The sequence below is a fragment of the Coregonus lavaretus genome (assembly GCF_964263955.1).
Source record: "Coregonus lavaretus genome assembly, chromosome: 5".
NCBI classification, from domain to species: domain Eukaryota; kingdom Metazoa; phylum Chordata; class Actinopteri; order Salmoniformes; family Salmonidae; genus Coregonus; species Coregonus lavaretus.
In genome coordinates, this window is record NC_139992.1 from 27,504,821 (window position 1) to 27,525,503 (window position 20,683).

At 42.3% G+C, this 20,683-nt stretch overlaps 2 protein-coding genes across 3 annotated transcripts in view; both read right to left on the minus strand.

Moving 5' to 3' along the window:
* Positions 1 to 227: 227 nt before the first annotated feature.
* On the minus strand, positions 228 to 6,771 carry LOC311129660 (ubiquitin-conjugating enzyme E2 A-like). 2 transcript variants are annotated; one of them, XR_014613298.1, is made up of 7 exons: positions 6,481 to 6,771; positions 4,737 to 4,817; positions 3,287 to 3,312; positions 2,920 to 3,009; positions 2,735 to 2,823; positions 1,718 to 2,513; positions 228 to 396 (listed from the first exon to the last, which is right to left on the minus strand). XR_014613298.1 is itself a non-coding variant. In XM_084162032.1 (6 exons), exons 1-6 carry the CDS (start codon positions 6,522 to 6,524, stop codon positions 2,385 to 2,387), a joined length of 459 nt encoding a protein of 152 aa, XP_084018158.1. In that variant the 5' UTR covers positions 6,525 to 6,771; the 3' UTR covers positions 228 to 2,384. The 2 variants fall into 2 exon arrangements, 1 of the variants encoding a protein (XP_084018158.1); XM_084162032.1 differs by having other exon boundaries at positions 228 to 2,513.
* An 8,583-nt stretch (positions 6,772 to 15,354) lies between these two features.
* Positions 15,355 to 20,683, minus strand: part of LOC311129651 (ankyrin repeat domain-containing protein 10-like) — a 32,043-nt gene continuing 26,714 nt past the window's right edge. Inside the window, exon 5 of the mRNA XM_084162021.1 lies at positions 15,355 to 18,820. Within this exon, the coding sequence (XP_084018147.1) occupies positions 18,519 to 18,820 (302 nt within the window). The 3' untranslated portion in view covers positions 15,355 to 18,518. The remainder of the gene's footprint in view (positions 18,821 to 20,683) is intronic.

The following is a 20,683-nucleotide window of genomic DNA, read 5'->3' on the forward strand; positions in this document are numbered from 1 at the left end:
ATAAACCATACATTCTCAATTAACTTTGTCGAATGGCAATGCTGCAGAAGCATTGTGATTAACTGATGATGGAAGTGTGTTGCTAGTTTCTCAGTGCTAGCATTGCAAGAGTTCACAGTATTTGCCACAGATAGCGAACGCTAAATATAGAGTGGATTGATGATTACGGTAGGGAGCACAACATGGTTAACCAGCCAAGAGAAACACTACTACTGTCATAGTAAAGGTAGTTTTGACTTTTTATTTACAAGTGCTGAAAGAATGACATGGTGGACAACCAGTGCAAAATCTGTACAATCAATCCGGATGTATGTTCTCCTATATACAGTGGGGGGAACAAGTATTTGATACACTGCCGATTTTGCAGGTTTTCCTACTTACAAAGCATGTAGAGGCCTGTAATTTTTATCATAGGTACACTTCAACTGTGAGACGGAATCTAAAACAAAAATCCAGAAAATCACATTGTATGATTTTTATGTAATTAATTTGCATTTTATTGCATGACATAAGTATTTGATACATCAGAAAAGCAGAACATAATATTTGGTACAGAAACCTTTGTTTGCAATTACAGAGATCATACGTTTCCTGTAGGTCTTGACCAGGTTTGCACACACTGCAGCAGGGATTTTGGCCCACTCCTCCATACAGACCTTCTCCAGATCCTTCAGGTTTCGGGGCTGTCGCTGGGCAATACGGACTTTCAGCTCCCTCCAAAGATTTTCTATTGGGTTCAGGTCTGAAGACTGGCTAGGCCACTCCAGGACCTTGAGATGCTTCTTACAGAGCCACTCCTTAGTTGCCCTGGCTGTGTGTTTCGGGTTGTTGTCATGCTGGAAGACCCAGCCACGAACCATCTTCAATGCTCTTACTGAGGGAAGGAGGTTGTTGGCCAAGATCTCGCGATACATGGCCCCATCCATCCTCCCCTCAATACGGTGCAGTCGTCCTGTCCTCTTTGCAGAAAAGCATCCCCAAAGAATGATGTTTCCACCTCCATGCTTCACGGTTGGGATGGTGTTCTTGGGGTTGTACTCATCCTTCTTCTTCCTCCAAACACGGCGAGAGTTTAGACCAAAAAGCTATATTTTGGTCTCATCAGACCACATGACCTTCACCCTCGGTCTGGGGTCCTGCCGTGTAGTTCTGGGCTGATCCCTCATCTTCCTCATGATCATTGATGCCCCACGAGGTGAGATCTTGCATGGAGCCCCAGACCGAGGGTGATTGACCGTCATCTTGAACTTCTTCCATTTTCTAATAATTACGCCAACAGTTGTTGCCTTCTCACCAAGCTGCTTGCCTATTGTCCTGTAGCCCATCCCAGCCTTGTGCAGGTCTACAATTTTATCCCTGACGTCTTTACAGAGCTCTCTGGTCTTGGCCATTGTGGAGAGGTTGGAGTCTGTTTGATTGAGTGTGTGGACAGGTGTCTTTTATACAGGTAACGAGTTCAAACAGGTGCAGTTAATACAGGTAATGAGTGGAGAACAGGAGGGCTTCTTAAAGAAAAACTAACAGGCCTGTGAGAGCTGGAATTCTTACTGGTTGGTAGGTGATCAAATACTTATGTCATGCAATAAAATGCAAATTAATTACTTAAAAATCATACAATGTGATTTTCTGGATTTTTGTTTTAGATTCCGTCTCTCACAGTTGAAGTGGACCTACGATAAAAATTACAGACCTCTACATGCTTTGTAAGTAGGAAAACCTGCAAAATCGGCAGTGTATCAAATACTTGTTCTCCCCACTGTACATTAGAGTACCTAATGAACAGAGAACAAGAATGCACTATCGCTGTCATGCATGTAACAGAGCTCACAACACAGCAAAGACATTGGTTAAGCATGTGGGTCTGGTTCTGAATCAGGTTGTTTAGGATGAACACACGCAGCAATTTTCCAAAGAAAGTTAATGAGCTTGATAGCTCAGATGCTGCTTTGTAAAATTAGCTTATGTATTAAAGGGTACGGGGAGCACACCAAAGAAAGGACCTACAAGCAGGTTAACATGATTCATTTCTTCCAAACATTACACATATCAGTCCAACTCATTTATTTCAGCTAGGGAAGGGAGGCAGGTAATTGACGTCCAAAAATTGTCCTCAATTGAAGACAGTGGCGGCAAAAACAAGACTCAGCACATAAGTCCCCTGATAAGCCAAAACGGGAGGGAGAAATAGAAAAAAAGAAAAACTCCATCACTCCAAGCGTGTCAGAAAAAAAATGGTTGAACAAGGGAGAGGTAAAGTGCATAAAAACGTAAATTTTAAAAGGAGGAAGAAACAAAAAAAATCTAAATTAAGATGTACTCCTCAAACTCGCAACACACACAGCTCAGCGTTGGGGATAGAGGAGACCAGAAGGGTGAGGGTGTGGTCAACTGTCCCTCCAGCTCTGTTCTACAATGGCCGACACACGCTTCTCGTACTCCCTCTTGTTTTCCTGGTAAAGCTGGGCTGCCTGACTGTTGGCTGGACTGTTGGGGTTTGGTTCGTCTAGCAGAGACTGGAAGGAGGGAAGGGAGAGAGGTGATGAGTAATGAGCCAACTTAGTAGACGAGACAGGCATTCTACAGCACAGAGAGCGAGACATAAAAGTGGGCATGCACCATGATGTTGTGTTTTACAATCTCTGCTTTGTCACAGTAGGACTAAATGTTGACAGGGAAGGGAGGTTTCATGGCATATAAAATAATGTAATATGGAAAACATGATATATTTGCCTACCTGGATAGAGGTAAGAATGGATGACACATCATAGGTTGGACTCCATCGATTCTGCAGAATGTCTAGACATATACTTCCATCTGCATACACTGTAAATAAAACGGAAGGGTTAAAATACTGTTAACCTTTGCAGGCAATACTAACCATTATCAGGATGTTTTGCTACTGTCGTTGTGACAACATACCATTTGGATGAAACATCTTTGACACAAATCGTACTGTGGGGGGTTTGTTAGGGTATTCTTCTGTGAACTCAACAGTGAGCTTAAATGTGCCTGGAACATAAAAGATGGGGGGAAAGATTAATTAGAACCATGGCTCTGGCTCATATCACTCATACTAACCAAGAATGTTAGAAAACTTGTTCACATTTACAGGTGTTGCATTATCTGCAATACCGCCGGTAGATAAAAATGGAAGTTGATGATAGACTACTCTAGTCTACTTTATTTGGAATTTATTAAATCAACAATTACGTCACACACAACCCTTAGCTGCATAGAGTATGCAAACACGAAGAATGGGGTGCAGAGTGCACAGTGCTGTACTCACCGTCCTCAAAAGGTGTCCCTTCTGGGCTGTAAAGGGAAATAAATATGTTTAAAGGTTTTCTCTGTATGTATAAAATATATGCATGTGTCATTTCCCAATAAATAAGTTAACGGATGAAGGAGGAACATTACGATGAGCAGATGAATCACTTCACATTGTTGGTATCATTGGCCTAGAAATGTCTTGAAATGACCTGGATCTCACAGAATTATCAATAACTACGCTGACCAGCTGGCAAGTGTCTTCACTGACATTTTCAACCTCTTCCTGACCCAGTCTGTAATACCTACATGTTTCAAGACCTCCATAGTCCCTGTACCCAAGAATGCCAAGGTAACCTGTCTAAATGACTATCGCCCCGTAGCACTCACATATGTAGCCATGAAATGCTTTGAAAGGCTGGTCATGGCTCACATCAACACCATCACCCCAGACCCACTCCAATTCGCATACCGCCCCAACAGATCCACAGATGATGCAATCTCTATTGCACTCCCCACTGCCCTTTCCCACCTAGACAAAAGGAACACCTACGTGAGAATGCTGTTCATTGACTACAGCTCAGGGTTCAACACCATAGTGCCCTCAAAGCTCATCACTAAGCTAAGGACCCTGGGACTGAACACCTTCCCCTGCAACTGGATCCTGGATTTCCTGACGGGTAGGCAACAACACATCTGCCACACTGACCCTCAACAAGGGTGCCCCTCAGAGGTGCTTGCTTAGTCCCCTCCTGTACTCCCTGTTCACCCACGACTGCGTGGCCGCGACTCCAACACCATCATTAAGTTTGCGACGACACAACGTTGGTAGGCCTGATCACCGACTACGATGAGACAGCCTATAGGGAGGAGATCAGAGACCTGGCAGTGTGGTGCCAGGACAACAACCTCTCCCTCAACGTCAGCAAAACAAAAGGAGCTGATCATGGACTACAGGAAACAGAGGGCTGAGCACGACCCCATTGACATCGACGGGGCTGTAGTGGAGCGGGAGTTCTAATCAAGCAGCACGTCGAGCAAATTTGGTGAAGACGAATGTTCTGAATGGACAACAGTAGTATCGAAAACTGGAACAAAAAGGAAATTGTCTAAAATTGGATTGGAGGATGCGTGTGTGAATGATAATGAATCGCTTCTAGTTGGGATGAGCTTGTTGAGTAAGGATGCATATGGGGAAACCCGTTTGAGGTGTCGAAAATGGTGAAGTATGCGCTTGGAAAAGTCACCTTGTCCTAGAGAGATTTATACGGTTATCAAAACATCACACCAGGGTAAACCTACATGAAACACAGCCCTTATTTTAAGTGTTTCTAAAATCCGCAATGGGAAAAATGAATGGTGGAAAACGATTGGAACCATTTCCCTGTTTGACCGCTAGGTTTTATGGGTATTATGACTCATACTGTGGTACTCTTTACCAGGCGTTGTCAGAGGAAGGCCAATCTTACCCGAATATGACTGCATTCCACACCATTATGTTGTTTTCGGAAGGGGCGCCACTGACGCCAGCCGGAGGGTCTTCTTGTAACCTATGGGGGTCAGAGAAAAACAACTTTAGTTCCACCTGTCAAATTGCTTGCTACCTAGCTAATGTACTTGGTAACCCTATTTTCAAACTGAGTTATTTTACAAATCGACACATTACTGAACTCACTCTTACTTGCAATATTATCAACCAATGCGGAAACCCATATAAGTGTTAACGTTACTTAGATAGCTAAACGTACTACCCCGTACAGTAGGTGGCGGCAATACACCTTATGAGTGTGGTCTGCCAATAAACCTCAAAGAAGGGACGGTAAGTGGGAAGATGGCAGAAGTGGATGCTGAGTTATAATTGAGCAGCGCATTGAGAACATTCGGTGAAGACGAATGTTCTGAATGGATAACAGTAGTATCGAAAACTGGAACGAAAAGGAAATAGTCTAAAATTGGATTGGAGGATACGTGTGTGAATGATAATGAATCGCTTCTTGTTGGGATGCGTTTCTTGAGAAAGGATGCATATGTGGGAAACCTGTTTGAGGTGTCGAAAATTGTGAAGTATGCGCTTGGAAAAGTGGAGTCTGTCAGAGTGACCAGGAGTGGTCTTATTTTGATTCATTGTATTTCTGAAGAGCAGAGTTAGATTAAAGTGGGCCTCAAAATAATCCAGACAACAGATGTTTTGTGTTTTGAACTTTGGAGTAGAGCACACATCAAAGGAGTCATCTCAGGGGTGACGACGGATGTTCAGGTTGAATACCTGAACAGAATTCCTGGTGTGGTTTGTGCCCAGCGTCTGACCCGCTGGGTGAATGGGGAAAAATAAGAAAGTCTGTCGGTCCTGTTGTCTTTTGATAAAGAGCAAATACTAACGCATGTGAAGCTTGGTTATGTATGATATGCCGTAAGAGCTTTCGTCTCCAAACCATTGCAGTGTAAGAATTGTAAAGGATTTGGCAATGTTTCAAGTGTTTGTGCCTTAAGGATCTGAAGCTTGCATGGGGTACTGGTGCCGGAAGACCCGCCCTCCCAGGTTCCCCTTGAGCCTGTGTAGGGATCAGATATGTTTTATTTTTTCCAGAATAGTTGTTTGATTTATTTATTTTCTGGTCGTTTATTGTACTTTGTTCACTTTTTTGGGGGAATCCTATTTCCATCCCGCATAATAGGTGGCAGGATGCACATTAAATTGTGTGACAACCAATCTACCATAGAAGAAGAAACCTCAAAGAAGAAGAAGCTAGCTAAACACCGTCACGTTAACGTTATGCAGTCAAGTACGGTTTGATGATGTGATACAATTCAAGGATATCGTAAAACCAACCTGACTAATCTTATGTATGACGTATTGTTAATCTAACCCAGTTTCGCTTGCGAGTGAGCGATGGTGACTCGTCTTGGGAGAGCGAGTTGTTTTCTTCGCCAGCTACTGTAGCCAAGTCTTGGTTGGCAAGCTAAATTAGTTAACGTAGCTGACGAAATAAGTCGCATATGTTTTAGGGTTTAACGACTTTATCGGCAGGGGCTATTTTCAAAAGCAACATTAAACATTTGAGAAATGTAAACTAGATAAACCCCAAAATGTCAGGAAATAGACGGCTGTGTGACTTGCTAGTTAACGTTTGCTAGCTAGCTTGGTAACCTTCGCTGACTAGCTTAGCTATTTTAGCTAGTTAGCTTCAGACATCAGTAAAATGTTCAACTCACCGCTTAAAATCTCTCATCAATCGTCTTCTTGCCGGAGTAGACATCGTAAGCTAACTTTATAAATGTATTGTTTTATTTACAAATGTGTTTATAATTTAGCTGGTTAATGTTGTGTTTACAACAACATTCAGCTCTTTTTTTTTTTCCGCTATTGCCTCGGTAAAACACTATCCTTCGACTCCTACCCTAGCGGCTGGTAAGTGGCATATTAGGCGATACCACTTCAGCTAATAGGGGACGTTGTTTTCGTATTCTTCTAAAGAAAAACGAGACGTAAGATAATTTAGGTTTTAATATACTTATACTTTATTGTAATACTTTTACTATTGCATATGTCAATTGAATTGCGTATGATGTATCGAAAAACGATTTAATACGTATCCAATTACATAGTCTCATCCTATTTTTATTTGAGACCGTGTTTTACGGGGGGCGTGGTTACAGTGACGTAGCGTTTGTACAGATAGGTCAAAAAAACTCCAACTGTAAAGGTCGGTCTTGGCGACAGGTGACAAACCGGTGTTCGTACACGTGAAATAGTGGGCATTGTCCAGATACAAAGGGAGCAATGGAGAGGAATACGATATTCATTAACTTTACCCAGTACCAGGACATTTTTGCCTAAATCATGGTTGCCTCTGCCAGGAGGCTGAGACTTGGCCGCGAGTGGATCTTCCAACAAGCACACATCAAAATCTACAATGAAATAATAATTGACCACAAAATCAACATTTTGCAATGGCCATCTCAGTCTCCGGATTTCGAACACCATTTAAAACCTGTGGTTTGAATTGAAGAGGGCAGTCCATAAACGCAGACTACGGATATCAAAGATCTGGAAAGATTCTGTATAGAGGAATGGTTTAAGAGCCCTCCCAATGTGTTCTCCAATCTCATATTTTGTTTTTAAAAAAGGCTCAGTGTCGGTCTATTGTATTGAAAGGTATTGAAAACAGGTGGCAATTTTGACCCCTATAATTTTGAGAGAAACAAATATTACTTGTTAAATAAAATGTATTTGAATAAAAATTGGCTTCTTCTATAGAAATAGGTCATGCCTCTCACTAAATAGTAGAATGTCAACGTTCCTTCCTGTCCTAGACTATGGTGACACAGTGCATTCGGAAAGTATTCAGACCCCTCAGCTTTTTCCACATTTTGTTAGGTTACAGCCTTATTCTAAAATTTATTAAATCGTTTTTTTTCTCATCAATCTACACACAATACCCCATAATGACAAAGCAAAAACAGACTTTTAGACATTTGTACAAATGTATATAAAAAAAAAACGGAAATATAACATTTACATAAGTATTCAGACCCTTTACTCAGTACTTTGTTGAAGCACCTTTGGCAGCGATTACAGCCTCACGTTTTCTTGGGTATGACGGTACAAGCTTGGCACACCTGAATTTGTGGAGTTTCTCCCATTCTTCTCTGCAGATCCTCTTAATCTCTGTCAGGTTGGATGGGGAGTGTCGCTGCACAGCTATTTTCAGATCTCTCCAGAGATGTTCGATCGAGTTCAAGTCCAGGCTCTGGCTGGGCCACTCAAGGACATTCAGAGACTTGTCCCGAAGCCACTCATTTACATTTACATTTTAGTCATTTAACAGATGCTCTTATCCAGAGCGACTTACAGTTAGTGAGTGCATACATTTTTCAGCCACTCTTGCGTTGTCTTGACTGTGTGCTTAGGGTCGTTGTCCTGTTGGAAGGTGAACATACGCCCCAGTCTGAGGTCCTGAGCGCTCTGGAGCAGGTTTTCATCAAGGATCTCTCTGTACCAGGGGCGGTGTGTTCAATAGGGCGATATGGGCGACGCACTGCCAAACGGGAAAAGGAAGGGATTTTTTTTCGAATCAATTATATCACGGCAACAGTAGTTATCAGTGTTGTAATCTAGACGTCTGATCTGCCACAGTGCCACTAAATGTCCAATCAGGCTAAAGTCGTGCTTCAAATGCCCCCCCCCCCCCCCTTTTGGGGCGATTTCAGTCAGGTTGAAAATCGCCCAGAAGTCTGTCATAGACTCCCATGTAAAATCTATTTTTTTCAAATATCAGAGCTTTCAATACAATCTCTATGGGTTTCTGAGGGCTTGCACTTACGCGCTTTCGTCATACGTAACATAACCATGAACGTAACTAAGAAAAGAGCGGGTAGCCTCATCAATCAATTCACATCATTTTACATTTACATTTTAGTCATTTAGCAGACGCTCTTAACCAGAGCGACTTACAGGAGCAATTAGGGTTAAGTGCCTTGCTCAAGGGCACATTAACGTCATTTAGCAGACGCTCTTAGCCAGAGCGACTCACAAATTGGTGCGTTCACCCTATAGCCAGTGGGATAACCACTTTACAATTTGGGGGGGGGGGGTTAGAAGGAATACTTTATCCTATCCCAGGTATTCCTTAAAGAGGTGGGGTTTCAAATGTCTCCACATACTACTATCAAGATGGCTATAGCGTTCAGTGCAACTCGATTGTCTCTTTGAAATAAGTTACTTTTTGTCGGCGAACAAATGAAGATAAATTGGCAACGAAACAATTAGGACCTCCCAGACCAAATTTAATAATTCAACAGGTTTCTACTAAAGGGGGGAAGTCCTACACCCGAGGATTTTCCAAAAATTGGTACGAACGAAAAACCTGGCTAGCAGGCTGCGATGTAGCTAATGCAGTCTTCTGCTACCCCCTGCTTACTCTTTCACCCTGAAGGCGGCACGGCAGACAGCACCGCTTGGACAGCGACTGGTGTGTAACGGACATGCACCATCTTTCAGGAAAGATTAAGAAACATGAGCTGTCAAAGACCCACATGGATAGCTGTTTGAGATTGTCTGCTTTGGGGAGAGTGAACATTCCCACTCAACTGGATGAGGGATACAGGCTAGCTGTCCGCCGCCACAACGATGAGGTTAGTGTTGATAATCACAAGTTTACTGGAGAACTGAAACTGACAAGGCTGACAAGATAGGACCCTTTTGTCCATTGTTATTGGATAGGAACAGAACTTATAACCAGCTCCTGACCTAAATAGATCTTAGCACAACATTTTACTCAACATATCATATTCCATATTCACTATAACAAATATATTTACTACGACATTAGCAAGAACCGCCACATCCTCAGCCGGCTAATCCAGTGTGTGAAGTTTTGCGGAGTGTTTGAGTTAGCTTTGCGAGGCAAAGATGAAACTGAGGGCTCCACCAACCCTGGTAAGCCAACACTTTTGAGATCAGTCAATAAATGCTTCTGGTATTGACTTATATGCTGCCCCTGTCTTCATGTTGTTGCTGGACATATCTTTTTTAAAATGTGTGTAGGTCACCTAAATCATCAGAAAAATTGCCCCCCCTGAGAATTTTTTCAGGAGCCGCCACTGCTCTGTACTTTCCTCCGTTCATCTTTCCCTCGATGCTGACTAGTCTCCCAGTCCCTGCATCTGAAAAACATCCCCACAGCATGATGCTGCCACCACCATGCTTCACCGTAGGGATGGTGCCAGGTTTCCTCCGGACGTGACGCTTGGCATTCAGGCTAAAGAGTTCAATCTTGGTTTCATCAGACCAGAGAATCTTGTTTCTCATGGTCTGTCCTTCAGGTGCCTTTTGGCAAACTCCAAGCGGGCTTTCATGTGCCTTTTACTGAGGAGTGGCTTCCGTCTGGCCACTCTACCATAAAGGCCTGATTGGTGGAGTGCTGCAGAGATGGTTGTCCTTCTGAAAGGTTCTCCCATCTCCACAGAGGAACTCTGGAGCTCTGTCAGAGTGACCATCAGGTTCTTGGTCACCTCCCTGACCAAGGCCCTTCTCCCCCGATTGCTCAGTTTGGCCGGGCGGCCAGCTCTACACTCTAAAAATTAGGGGTTCAACAAGGGTTCTTCTAAGATCCTCAAAGTTCTTCGAAGAACCTTAGGGTTCTTGGCACTGAAAGTTGCCCCCAAAATTCATTAATTAGGCCATAATCTATGGATTTCACATGACTGGTAGGTAGTGGCGTGGATCAGAAAATCAGTCAGTATCTGTTGTGACCACCATTTGCCTCATGCAGCGTGACACATATCCTTCACATAGAGTTGATCAGGCTGTTGATTGTGGCCTGTGGAATGTTGTCCCACTCCACTTCAATGACTGTGCGAAGTTGTTGGATATTGGCGGGAATTGGAACACACTGTCGTACATGATGATCCAGAGCATCCCAAACATGCTCAATGGGTGACATCTCCAGTGTGCCAGTGGCCATCGAAGGTGAGCATTTTCCCACTGAAGTCGGGCACAACGCCGAACTGCAGTCAGGTCAAGACCCTGGTGAGGACGACAAGCACGCAGATGAGCATCACTGAGACAGTTTCTGACTGTTTGTGCAGAAATTCTTCGGTTGTGCAAACCCAGTTTTATCAGCTGTCCAGGTGGCTGATCTCAGACGATCCGCAGGTGAAGAAGCCGGACGTGGAGGTCCTGGGCTGGCGTGGTTACACGTGGTCTGCGGTTGTGAGACCAGTTGGACGTACTGCCAAATTCTCTAAAATGGTAGAGAAATTAACATTAAATTATCTGGCAGCAGCTATGGTGGATATTCCTTCAGTCAGCATGCCAATTGCACACTCCCTCAAAACTTGAGACATCTGTGGCATTGTCTTGTGCCTAAATTGCACATTTTAGAGTGGCCTTTTATTGTCCACAGCACAAGATGCACCTGGTTTAATGATCATGCTGTTTAATCAGCTTCTTGAAATGCCAAACCTGTCAGGTGGATGGATTATCTTGGCAAAGGATAAATGCTCACTAACAGGGATGTAAAAAATGTGTGCATAACATTTGAGAGAAATAATATTTTTGTGCGTATGGAACATTTCAGGGATCTTTTGTTTCAGCTCCTGAAACATGGGACCAACACTTTACATGTTGCATGGAACAATCTTCAGAGTTCCCTACAAATGGATGTATCGGTGCCTTTCAGGCATTTCAGTGTTGATTGAGGACCTCTGCTGAAGAATGTGATTGTTTTTTGAGTGCGTTTTATTTATGTATTCCCTATTTTTACTTTCTGGTGCATTTCCTGTGTAATTTGTTGCGTAATTGTAAGATGCAGGGCTCCCTTGCAAAAGAGACCTTGATGTCAATGGGACTCCCTGTTAAAATTTTAATAAATACATGCAATTCTCACCTGTGGTGTGTGATTCTAAGTTCTGAACAGAGAATTATGCCAGTGCCCAACCAAGGTCCTATTGTTTGTGTCCATCTAATCTGTGTGTGGACTGTGGAGTGGGCATGGTCCCCAACCACAGGCATAGGACCGCACGGGGACAGAGCGTGAATCCATTGTCTGAGGCGTTCCCTTCCACTGCACGGGCCTATGCCGTTGCCAGGCTCCTGGGTGGTCGTATGGCGTTGAATAACACTAATTATGCAAAACACCGACTTATTGCAGTAATTATTGGTGCATTGAGTACAACTCAAAACCACAATTTAACAAATGGGTTATGACATGTGCAATCCAACAGAGGCCCCACAATCTAAAAATTAGGGGTTCAACCAGGGTTCTTCTAAGATCCTCAAAGTTCTTGTCTTAGTTGGTGAGGGTTCTTGCATGAACCTAACTGCCCAACTGAAACATTTGGATTTGAATTTGAAAGGAAAGGACAGCAGGTGCAGGCACTTACCTTAAATTGAGACTTTTACATTTTTCAGTTAAGGTTAGCCCCTTGTGTGTTCTAAATTGATATTGTTTTATGATGATACCATGTATCTTTCATATTTGTTCAAATCTTTCTAAAACAGAACATTTACAAAATTCTATGGATATCAACCAACAAAGAGGTATGAATATGTAGGCTTTAATAATATGTTGAAGGCTAGCTGTATTGGGTGCAGATGACTGAACTGCCCTCTTGTGTGTCTGTGTCTGCAGGTATACAGACGAGGCATACAAAGGTATATCAATTGGTATTGGTATGTTATGCAGATCACATTTACCATCCTCCTCCCTTACCTCTTCATTGAATATCCCATAGGCCTCTATGTTATGGACAAGGTATGTGTATGAAAACCATTATCAAAACATTTTTTTTCATTCACATTTACCACAAAAACCAAGGTATGAAAACTGTCATGTATGGAGAAAAAAAATGTATGCACTCACTAACTGTAAGTTGCTCTGGATAAGAGCGTCTGCTAAATGACTAAAATGTAAATGTAAAATGTGAATGTTTTGTTAATCATCTGCATAATTACAATTTTTTGGATTCACAGACTTCACCCTCCCTACACCCTGTTCGATCACCATGCACTGCAAAATCATTCTGGCTATGGATACGGAGAACATCAACACGCCAGAGGATATATCCATTGGACTTGGGCTCTGCTGGGAGTTTACCTTTGGATTTTTTAATCCTGCTTTGCCACTAAAATCATAATAAACACTGACAACTAAAATAGTGTTATTGTTGTAATTGTTATGCATATTATTAATAATAATAATAATAATAATGGGGGGGGGGGGGGTAGTTCAAAAATTAACCCCAAAAGGTTATTCAAACGGTTAATCGAGGATCCATTAAAAGGGGTTTTTATAGGGGTCCCCCCAGTTTCAATTTGAAGAACCCCTAAAGGATACTCCAGGAACCTTTTCTTTTTAGAGTGCAGAGCACCCAGGGTAGGGTTCAGTTCACTCAATACAAAAAGTTAATTCCCAATGTGGAAAATTGGAACTGGAATTTCAGTTTACTTATTGGGTAAACTATGGGAGGAAATACACTGAGTGCACAAAACATTAAGAACACATGCTCTTTCCATGACAGACTGACCAGGTAAACGCTATGATCCCTTATTGAGGTCACTTGTTAAATCCACTTCAATCAGTGTAGATGAAGGGGAGGAAACAGGTTAAAGAAGGATTTTTAAAACTTCAACTGAGACATGGATTGTGTAGGTGTGCCATTCTGAGGGTGAATGGGCAAGACAAAAAATGTAAGTGCATTGGAACGGAGTATGGTAGTAGTTGCCAGGCGCACCAGTTTGTGCCAAGAACTGCAACACTGCTGAACACGCTCAACAGTTTCCCGTGTATATCAAGAATGGTCCACCACCCAAAGGAGATCCAGCCAACTTGACACAACTATAGGAAGCATTGGCGTCAACATGGGCCAGCATTCCTGTGTAACTCTTGACACATTGAAGAGTCCATGCCCTGACGAATTTAGGCTGTTCTGAGGGCAAAGGCGGGTGCAACTCAATATTAGGAAAGTGTTCCTAGTATTTGGTATACTCAGTGTATATCTTCAAATATTCAAGCTTTATATGATGTGTAAAGGATACAAGATAGTAGTTCAAGACAAAAGTCCTGTATTCCAATTTCATAGCATACTGTATTGTTCCCCATCCATTAGTGTAGGAAGGAGCAGTCACATTTTCTGACAATTCGAAGAATCGCATCCCGATGTGCTTTTAAGGTGATCTCATATTTAATTCTCATCAGGATACAGCTGAATGAGGATGACATAACAAAAAACCTGACTCCATCAAGACAGAGGTTGAGGCATTATTTAATTACTCAGAAAAAAAATTACTTCTGACATAACATAAAAAACTTTCATTTACATTCAGGCTAGTTTTGGCCCCAGAACTAGATCAATTGGTAAAATAACAGTACATTACTAATTAATTACAGGATGACTAAGCACAAAGAGTTTAAAAAACAAATGTATAAACTTTAACTTGAAAATGAAAAGATAATGCATTATATGCATTTACTGTAGCTTTTTCTTTAATCACTCAAAATCAACTTTTCACATCACAAAACTGTATCACAAAAACAAGTTACTGTTTTACAGAACATTTCATATCCATAAACTAAAAACTAACCACCCCCTTTAGAAGAGGGATGGGCCTGTCCTTTACATTTAAAAAAAATAAAAATCACAATGACCATGTGAAAAAGCAACCACTCACTTCACGGTTTTAAGGCGTATGAATGCTTGTTTATGTCAAGCATAAATGACAGGCAAACCGAGGGACGGCCTTCCACCTCCTTAGGAGCCGTGGTAGAGGAGCATGGTGCTGAACAGGGCATGGTTATACTGCTAATGGCTGTACTGCTGCTCTGCCTTCACCGACGTCTGTTGTTCCACCTGGCTGCCTGCGTTACCAGTGGCAACCATGTGCTCCGCTGTATCCCTGTAGACGTGGTGGTGGACGTTGTCAGCGGGGGCGATCGTAGAGCCGCTCGACGGGGTCCCCTCACACCCTAAACCTGCTGCTAGAGGGTCACCTGCCATTGGGGAAATGGGACACCTGGTCAAATTCATTTCAATGCTGGTTTTGCCAGTACGGGGCCAGAACTTCCTGCTCACAGCAATAAGCAAAGATGTAAGAATTGATTTTGCTTTGCACAACTATTCCCGATGGAGATGAACATTTCAAAAACGTAAAACCTCGTGACTACATCTACACAGAAGAGTTTGATTAAAAGGTTGCCAAATAGGTTCCAGAAAACCTCATAATCTTGTCATCTTTGACCCTTGCAGTGTGTCACATGACTGTCCTCTTCCTGGTTACATTGACACACAAACGCTGAGTCGGCACTGCCCTAGTTATACCCCCTTCCCGGCTCCGATTGGTTCAGCCATACCGCCAAAACAGGACAATCCAAATGACAGCATAATCCTTAGAAATGAGACACCACAATTGAGGGGCTGCACAGCCTCCTCAATATCACTAGAGGGCACCAAACTACTCAGTTATTCAGGGTAACTATAGAAAATATAAAATAATATTGCTTCTCAGTGTTTTTACAGACGATTGTAGAGATTATTTATCATGCAAAACAAATAAAAATAAGACAAAAATCATAGCCCACCATCATGTTATTCAAAATAATGACAATTTAATGAGTTTAAAGTATACAAAACTACTCAGCACTGAGCATTAGAAGCTCTAATTTGCATCAATAAACACTACCTACTCATTAACATTTGTGATTCTGTACAGACAATAGTACTGCAGGGCTGATTGTTTGACAGAATAATTGTCCTTCATGCATGAAGCAGATATATGCAAGGGGGGATTTTAAGTTTGTTAACAATACATTTACGAAGATTAATTTCTCTCTAAAAAAACATTGCCTTAGGCAAGAGTAGCTTTGCCTTGCTTCATAAAAATTGTAGCACTACTAATCACACTCATTTGTCATAGTTCAACAATTCAGCATCTACATTTTGTCATTACTGCAGTTAGCAAAGCAATACTACATTATAATACAACAAAACAAGCCAAATAAAGCTGCAGAAACTTAGAAAAACGGTCAAAATAAACTCACATCATTTTCAACACCAGACACAATAGGCCTAGATAGGCTATACAGAAAAGCTACAAAGTCCTCTCCTAGAAAAGTAGAATGAGAGAAGGTGAGGGCACTAGGAGGGGCTCACCAAACCAAAGTCTCCAGTCTGCTAGCTAATAGGACAGGGTCAGGTCATATAGCACACCTTGGAAATACCTAAAAGCTCACATAATACAGAAAAGCTGCACAGTAAAGGTTTATGTACTTTATACATTCATGTAAATATATGCTTTGGCATAACAAGGGAGTTCTTGTATAAAAAATAAATTTAAAAAGCTTTATAGCTATGAGACAGAGGAGTCACCAGAAATGGCCAAAAAGGTAGATTATCTCAGGGGGGGAATTAAACAAACTAATAAAACAAAATATGCGTTCCCTTATTTTTACTCTGGTAAGGGCAGGAACATTCTCTAGTAGTCTCTTCATTCTGACATGAGATGGACAAATTCTGTCTTTATCCCGTTATTGGCCAAAGTGGTGCAACAACAATGCTACCACTAAATGCAGTACTCAGTAAAGACATCAAATGGATGTCTAACTCAGTGGTTCCCAACCGATGTTTAACACTCACTTATAAACGTGACCTGTAGAATGCACATGGAATTTTGACTCGGGCGCACTAGACAGTGTCGGTCAGATAATTTGTATCATTTTACTTAGTCTGTGAAAACCATTAAAACAGGAAAGTCTGATTAAGCTTAGCCGGAGTAATTTAATTCTTAATATATGGCTCTGAGTTTAGCTATACCACAGCTTGTGCCATAGAAACAAACAGATCATGACTTTGTGTATGTGGTTGCACCTTTACGATGCAGAAAACCGCTTGTTTGTAGGCCAAACTGTTAAAACGAATGACCTATTTTACGAGAGCTGTATTTTTTTTCTTTCTGGTGCAGATTCGGGGACGCTCTTAAAGGGGTAGAGACCTTCTAAAATGGTTGGACCCGTTCTGAAATGGACCTGGGGTTTCCCATCCGGACCCGATATGCATAAATAAAATACAAATATATAGAGACCCGTTCCGAACAGACCCGAGGACAACTAGACCTGTTCCGTCTAGACCTGATCGGATCCAGACCCGGTCCGAGTGAAGCAGCAGAAAAGTACATTTTTAAGCTACTTTATTAACCGGAGCAGATAAAGCGCGAGGAGGTAGAGGTGACGCTCTATGAATGTAGCCTATTTCCGCTTTTATGACTGAAAGGCGCTTCATGGTCATTCCGACGTCTGCATTGGCCATGCAGCATTTACCGTGATATAGCCTCTGCAGAAGTCAGGGAATTCATACTTCTTTCGCTTCACCGAGCAGTTGTGGAGGAAGTTGACAAGGAAGTCGGTTTGTGTTTATACAGGATCTCCCGCCCTCACCTACAGTCAACCAATCAAGTCAATGCGGAGCATACGGAACCCTCCACATTTGAGAGGCATAAGGCGATGCGGTTCAAAGCTCAATTTGGCCTTTGCGTGCCTCTGGGGGCTCCGCAATTGCGTCACACCATCCATACGCTGCCTCGACTACATTTTCGGATCAAGCATAAATTGGCTCTTATGTTTGACCAACAAGCTAAATGCGCCACTCTCGTGAAAAACAAAGAGCAGCAGCATAAATTATACAATTTCTCTCTCCCGCTCTCTACTGCAGCAGTGGTGTTCGATTCTATGTGGGTCCTAGCAGACAAGTCAGTTAAAATTACACATACCCAAGGCCAGTGACATATCAGATCTGACCCAAACCCTTGACATTATTTAGAATTGTGGATCCGGACCAGATTGGGTCCCGGATCTGGTCTCGTGTATTCGCATACAGGTGGATCCGTGAAGAACTTTAGTACACACTAATTAACCATCATGAGAGTAAGGAATTATTAAAACGATGAAAATATTTCAAATAAACCCTATTTAAATCTATAAAAAACACTTGATTTGCTGTATGGATCAGATAAGAGAAGAGGTCATTACCACTAAATCAATTAATAGGGAAATGTTAGGTGTGCCGCAGAATTTTATATCCCATCAAGGTGTGTCACGGTTAAAAAACGGTTGGGAACCACTGGTCTAACTTCATAAAGGTCAGAATTCTGTCATTGCATATTCATGATGCAGAGGGAAACTTCAGTGCAGCCTCTAGGATTTGAACTAACCTAAGTTTAACCTCCCTAATCTTCTCCGTCTTCTCCCTAATCTTCTCCTTAAACCAAGTGAGGCTGGTTTTAGTACGTTGTTCTCAAGGTGTGGGCGTTTCTACATCAAAGGAATGTAGATTATAATTTTACAACGTTATTACAGTTACAATTGGGCAATGTAGGGCGGTGGAGGGATAATTGTGCAAAACAGAATTCACTCATCCTAAGGGGCTTTGCCAAAAAGACAAGATTATTTAACAAGAATTTTGTGGATCATTCAAAGATACTGGTATAACAACAAAACATAAAACTAATGTTTCTCTATCAATTAAGTATGGTAGAAAGGCAATGTATTTCATAACATGTATGTAGAATACAATAAATTAACTATTTACGCCCTTATTTCTAGAACCGGAAATACATAATTATCATGCCAAAAACCCAACAATTGCACTAAAAATAATGCCATCAGTGAGAGAACATGGCCAGAGGGGGCCTGATGGACATTCTACCAAGATACAACCACTAGGAGGGTCAACACTCAACACACGCACTCTAAAGGCCTCTACAGGTAGGCATAGGAGTTAGTGCAGCGACAGGGGATCTGCATGGAGGCCACAGTGAAGATCTCCAGTTCCTTAGGGGCCGGGGTGGACACCTCCACTCCTCCCTGGTCCTGCTCCTGGTCCAGCAGGCCTGGAACTGGCGCAGACCCATTCATCTCAAACGCCAAGGGTCCTGGCCCACCTGAGCTCACTGCCGGCGGCGCTGACTCCATGCTCTCCTGGTGTATGCTCTCCATCAGGAACTCTCCGACGCCGCAGACCGACCCATTCCCATTCAGCATCCCCAGCGGCAGGCCCATACCTAGTTAGAGCAGTGGAGAGAGTAGTGGATGAGCGTGTTGGGCTACCATCTAGAATACGACTAAATAAGAATACAATGACATACTGGTCAGAATACTCTACAGTCCCAAAGAGGCCATTCCAGCATGCACAGGCTGTCTGGGCATAAGGGGAGACACTGGTATTTAGCATGCTAGAATAAAATCTACCTTACTCAGCGAGTACAAAGTCCAATTTTAGGCTTTATCATTCAGCAATAAATCGGCCACTGCCCCATTTCCTGATTCCCTACAGCCTGTATCAACTTCCTGGTAACCGCTCAAAACTCTGCTCCACAGTTTGCAGAAGTCCAATAAAACAAGCAGATGCTTTTAAATGTCAACATCAGAGGCCTGGCAAACAGCAAAGGTAAGTCCCCCTCCCACCCCCTTCTTCCTCATACTGCTTGTTCTAATGCTGCACAATTCAGCGAACAACAATGTATTCTACCAGTTTCTCAATAGGCCAGGCCAGGTTAATCATGGTTTTACAACAGGATTTTAGAATCTTAAAAAGGTTTTATGACACTTGATGCTTTATCACACATTATTAGGTAAGGTGAAAATTCAGTCAGGAATAGGGCTGCAAATGGAGGCAATACTACTGGAAACTTTTGAAGTTTACCAGTAAACTAGCAACATTTTGGTAACTTAAGGTATTTTTTTTTTATTTGATCAGATGACATCTAGTGCCCTTTTTTTGGGGTACTTCAGATTATCACAGGTGTCTGTAATTATCTCTGGCCCTCGAAAATATACAAAATAATAAAAAAAGATGATTTTCAAATAAAAAGTGAATGATAAAGCTGTAAACATTATCCTAAATATAAACCATCAACTTAGTGAATACCATTGGTGTATTGGTTACACACTTATTTTACTATGTCAATACATCTTTGTTGTAAACGTTTTGGCACCAAACTGGTTGTGAAAAAAGTCAAGAGTTGCAGAGTTAATTGAAAATAATGCCATTGTTGATTAAATGCTTTCTTCATTAATTAGCCTAAACTATTTTCTCTGGAACCATAATGGTCTATCCACTAGAAACTCATGGACAATATGGACACATATACACTGCTCAAAAAATAAAGGGAACACTAAAATAACACATCCTAGATCTGAATGAATGAAATAATCTTATTAAAGACTTTTTTCTTTACATAGTTGAATGTGCTGACAACAAAATCACACAAAAATTATCAATGGAAATCAAATGTATCAACCCATGGAGGTCTGGATTTGGAGTCACACTCAAAATTAAAGTGGAAAACCACACTACAGGCTGATCCAACTTTGATGTAATGTCCTCAAAACAAGTCAAAATGAGGCTCAGTAGTGTGTGTGGCCTCCACGTGCCTGTATGACCTCCCTACAACGCCTGGGCATGCTTTTGATGAGGTGGCGGATGGTCTCCTGAGGGATCTCCTCCCAGACCTGGACTAAAGCATCCGCCAACTCCTGGACAGTCTGTGGTGCAACGTGGCGTTGGTGGATGGAGCGAGACATGTCCCAGATGTGCTCAATTGGATTCAGGTCTGGGGAATGGGCGGGCCAGTCCATAGCATCAATGCCTTCCTCTTGCAGGAACTGCTGACACACTCCAGCCACATGAGGTCTAGCATTGTCTTGCATTAGGAGGAACCCAGGGCCAACCGCACCAGCATATGGTCTCACAAGAGGTCTGAGGATCTCATATTGGTACCTAATGTAAGTCAGGGCACCTCTGGCGAGCACATGGAGGGCTGTGCGGCCCCCCCAAAGAAATGCCACCCCACACCATGACTGACCCACCGCCAAACCGGTCATGCTGGAGGATGTTGCAGGCAGCAGAACGTTCTCCATGGCGT

What these genes read in the sequence shown, in the direction of transcription:
- LOC311129660 (XM_084162032.1), bottom strand. Translation starts at nt 6,524, where the DNA reads ATGTCTACTCCGGCAAGAAGACGATTGATGAGAGATTTTAAGCG. An exon ending in TGGAATGCAGTCATATTCGG is followed by an intron (nt 3,313 to 4,736) that starts GTAAGATTGGCC and finishes TTCCCTTTACAG; the next exon opens with CCCAGAAGGGACACCTTTTG. An exon ending in AAAGATGTTTCATCCAAATG is followed by an intron (nt 2,824 to 2,919) that starts GTATGTTGTCAC and finishes TTTTATTTACAG; the next exon opens with TGTATGCAGATGGAAGTATA.